This window comes from Chaetodon auriga, chromosome 19 (genome assembly GCF_051107435.1).
Source record: "Chaetodon auriga isolate fChaAug3 chromosome 19, fChaAug3.hap1, whole genome shotgun sequence".
Taxonomy (NCBI): Eukaryota; Metazoa; Chordata; class Actinopteri; order Chaetodontiformes; family Chaetodontidae; genus Chaetodon; species Chaetodon auriga.
Window position 1 is genome coordinate 16,564,314 of NC_135092.1, and position 4,294 is coordinate 16,568,607.

At 41.1% G+C, this 4,294-nt stretch overlaps 1 protein-coding gene across 1 annotated transcript; it reads left to right on the forward strand.

The window, feature by feature from the left end:
* The first annotated feature begins 210 nt into the window (after nucleotides 1-210).
* Nucleotides 211-2,126, forward strand: esm1 (endothelial cell-specific molecule 1). Its single transcript, XM_076758379.1, has 3 exons — nucleotides 211-813; nucleotides 1,205-1,348; nucleotides 1,509-2,126. The coding sequence occupies exons 1-3, from the start codon at nucleotides 384-386 to the stop codon at nucleotides 1,601-1,603; spliced, it is 669 nt and encodes a 222-aa protein (XP_076614494.1). The 5' UTR covers nucleotides 211-383; the 3' UTR covers nucleotides 1,604-2,126.
* Nucleotides 2,127-4,294: the final 2,168 nt, after the last annotated feature.

A 4,294-nucleotide genomic window follows, 5' to 3' on the forward strand; every position in this document is an offset into this window, starting at 1 on the left:
AGAAAGTCACATCATTCATTTTCATGTGAGACTTAACTGAAGCTGATTTATTTTTTATTATGTTCAATCAGATTTCCAGTCGTAGGATGTTGTGGGTGAAAATCCTTCAGAGCTGAGCCAGTCACGACAAACCTGATGCAATCTGAGCTCTAGGGGTTCCGTCACTGACTAACACGAAAACAAACCAAAGATAACTTATGACATCAGGTCACACGAATTTCAATTCCTGGATGGCGGTCCAGAGTAAATCCCACTTCCAAGCCGGATTTCTAAAAAGGGGCCTGACTGACAAAAAAAAGGACGACAACACCGGAATGAGGAAATTGACGAGAGCAAGTCATGTGCAAAACAAAGTTGTTCATTGCTGATAACCATGCAACCTGATGAACCATAGGTCACTCCACTCAAGTCTCCCAGAGGTGGTCCGCGTCTCTGTCTCTCCCCGAGACCGCTCATCCAAGAAGAAGACCCGCAGCCTTCCCCAGGCTCCCCGACCGCATCCAGTGATGTCTTTTCTCCTCATCACAGTCTTGTCTTCACTTCTAGTGCAAGATGCTGAGGCGTGGGGCGCCAATGTCAAGTACGCGGTGAACTGCCCGGACAGATGCAGCGCGGAGCGGTGTGGCGGGACGCAGCGGTGCACACGGACCGTCCTGGATGACTGCGGCTGTTGCCAGGTCTGTGCAGCCGGCAGAGGGGAGCACTGTTACCGCACAGTGTCGGGGATGCACGGGGTGAAGTGCGGACCGGGATTATTCTGCGAGTTCTACAAGGATGAAGACGATTACGGAGACGAATATGGGATCTGCAAGGGTATGTTCACATTCATCATTTCAATGTGCCCGGTGTGCCATTTCTGCCTGTATGCTGCATTTGGATGGTGTGATGCCCTGCTGCACCAAATGCAGTATCCCGTTCTGTTATTACAGTCTTTTGGGCTCTGTTTATTGAATTATCACCATATATCCAACTGTTAGAGAGGGGCATTTGCAGACTTGTGCGTCACTACATTAAATATGATGTAACTTGATGATTAGTCCATTAGAGGCTTGGACTTTGAACATTCAAAAGCTCCTCCAACTATCCATTTGCAGTTTATATGCATATGGCCTATTTCTCTTGATCACTGATTGTCATTATGTGGACTGTGAATGGGGGCCTAACAAAGCAGACTACTCTAAAATAATGTTTTCTACCTTTACAGACTGCCTGTATGGAACCTATGGAGTTGAGTGCCGCAAGACATGCAACTGCAAAGGAGGCATATGTGACAGGGAGACAGGAGCGTGTCTCACCCTCAAATTCTTTGCCAAAATCGCCAGCAAGCTCAAGACTGAGCCACAAACAGGTAAAAAAAATAGTGAGACTTGTGCAGAGAAAGATGTGCTAGTAGCAGTTAAATGTCTACCCAGAGGGACCAGATTAAGTTCTGAAAAGACTTGTCATTTGTGAGGTTGCACAGCTGCATGAACTGACAGGCTGATTAATTCTTTCACTTGTGTTTTCAGGGGGAGAGGTGGGCTCAGGAGAGGTCAGCACTGCCCAGAGCACAGATCAACACACAGACAGATCCACCGCTCCAAAGCGGCTCAGCCCTCGCTGACAAGTGCTGACAAGGCTGAATCTATTCAGTGTAAATGTAGCATTAACTTATAAATGAACTGAAAGATATATTTTATTATGTTAAACGATGAAGAACTTTTTTACAGCGTTTGGAAGTTTCATTCGGTCCTCGTTTGACAGCGTCATCTTTTCTAATGAAATATGCAGACTGTGTCATTCTCTTCAAATTCTCGATCTCTCTTTATCTAATTAATAAAAAGATCCATTCTGCTCCCATTGGCTTCAGTGTAGATCTGATTCTCTCGTTTAGCGTGCCTTCATACGTTATTGTTGAGAAAATGAGAGTTAATGTCACGAGAAGGGACCTTGCATTTATTTTCAAATTGGATACAGCAATATTTTTCATTGATTCATCGTAGTTCACTAAGTATTTTGAAGTTTTCTGTAATTATATTTTATTTGTACTGTATAGATGAAAGGAGGACATGGAAAATATCATGTATATGACACCAGCCAATGTAAAAAATGCTCTTACAATTAAACCAAAGTTATCACTGACTGTTGTCATTTGATTTCATTGTCTGATTTATCTGCTAACTTAACTGCAAATGCATCATTTGGTACAGTAATTGCAGCATCTAAAACCTTGAAAAGCTGTTGTTGTGGTTTTATTATGCAGTAATCAAAGCCAGGCAGTTGCATGCTGAAATTGATGGAATTTCAATAAGTGGACTATACAGTAGGTGATATCCATAAATGCCATTTAGTCATTTATTTATGGTTTATTTGAACGGGACAGATACAGAATGCATAGACAAACTGAAAACAGCGATCTAATGCAAGCTGTGCTTATAGCAGATGCTACTTGCTTCTATGAAATTAAGATATTATGAGGTAAAAAGGAAAGTTCACTAAATACAGCAAGATGCAACAGAATTTAAAGAATAAAGAATATTTAATCTGAAGACTACACATGAGGGCAGGTTTGTGGCTGAATTCACCATGATTTGGTAGCTCTCTTAAACGTGCTAAAGTTTGCAGCAGTTTTCGTGAGGCGAGCTCCACAGCTTTGCTCCTTTGACAGGAAAAACAGTAAAAGAGGTTTAGCAGAATGGAATTTTATGTAGTTGCCACTTGAAGCTGCTCCGGCGGATCGACTGCAGCTCTGTGGTCTCTTTGTGTGTTTGCAGAGAGGCTGAGGAGCAAGTCCATTTTAACATTTAACCACAAGCTTTACATGATGAAAATCAGTCAGGTTTGGGTGTTCAGGTCAATTAATAATATTAAGACACATAATAAACACAAACATAACCTAAGAGGAAAGACAAATAATGATTAAATGATCAGATATGGAAAAAGTAAAGTCCATTGAATCAGCAAAAACAGAAAAGGAGTTTTCATGGGCACAGAAGCAGCATTGTCTTGGTTGTTTCCTTCACTTTAATATTATGTGAGATCTTCCATTAACCTGAGGTTGTGTCCTCGCTGGAGTTTCTTCAGACATCTCTAAAGACAACATTTTTCATCTTATGATAATATTTTATCTTACGTTCTGAGTGTTTTTAGTCCTTTGATATGTTTTGCTTTGCTCTATAGGCCCAGTCACATGCTTTATAAACAGCATAATTCACAATATAATATCATCAGTACCGGAGCGTGAATTCATATATCAGGAGAGTGAAGTGAGAAAGTGAAGGCTGAGGCAGCTGCTGATTGAATGTGACGTCTGTGCTGGAAGAAATGTTCTCACTGAAACATCCCATAGATTGGTGTGTTGTGTTGATTCACACCATCCAAATGCTGGCTGACTCTGAGACAGAGCCCTGCAGCCTGAAGAGGATCCCTGACATGCACTTCATATAGAAACTGAGGTCATTTAGATTTTGTATAGGAGTTCTGTGGAAAAAAAAAAAAAAAAAAAAAGATGAGACGTTGCTATTCTCAGGGTGACATTAATGGTATTAATTTATGGAAGGTGGAAAAGGCTTCTCTGAACGGCACATCAGCGCTAAGAAGTCTGGAGAGAAGTATGTCTTCTCGAGTCGGAGGAATTCCTGTTTCCCATGATGAGACGACGCGATAAATCCAAACGCAGGAGCAGAAAATGCTGAGAATTTTTCGGGCACCCTTGACTCTTGTGTCGTGGAACGGCCTACTTTCTCGACTTCCACAAATGGGAAAATATTCTTTGTTCCCATGCAGAAAACATTTCTCGGTCATGGAAAAATACTTTTACCACTTATAGCACGAGAGGAACTGAAGAGCAAAGACGATGTTTACTGGCTTTATAAGAGACGCTGTCACTGATGGGAGAGTCTGTGTGGAGGAGCTTCTCAGATTAGCTCGGTCGCAGATGGGACTTCAGATTCTGAGATGTTGCAGGACCTTCCTGAGAAATGCATATGATATAATTTCCTTCCTGGAGGGAAACTGAGCTGATATGAATAATTTTCCTGAGCGAGCAGACTAAAACATGTGCCAGCAAAAAAATCTCAAATTCCTTGATTATTTCCCACAGGTTGCCTTTGAAATACAGAATAAGTTTCCCCTCATAGGATTCTTCTCAATGTAAATATGTTCATTACCAAATAATATTGTATCACCATAAATATATTAATCACAGATGCATTTACGTGATACATTTTCTAGAATATATTTTGTGAATAGAAAAGTTGGTAAACATTTAGAATAAATATAATCTGCTCACATGCAATGGTCTGTGATAAATGCA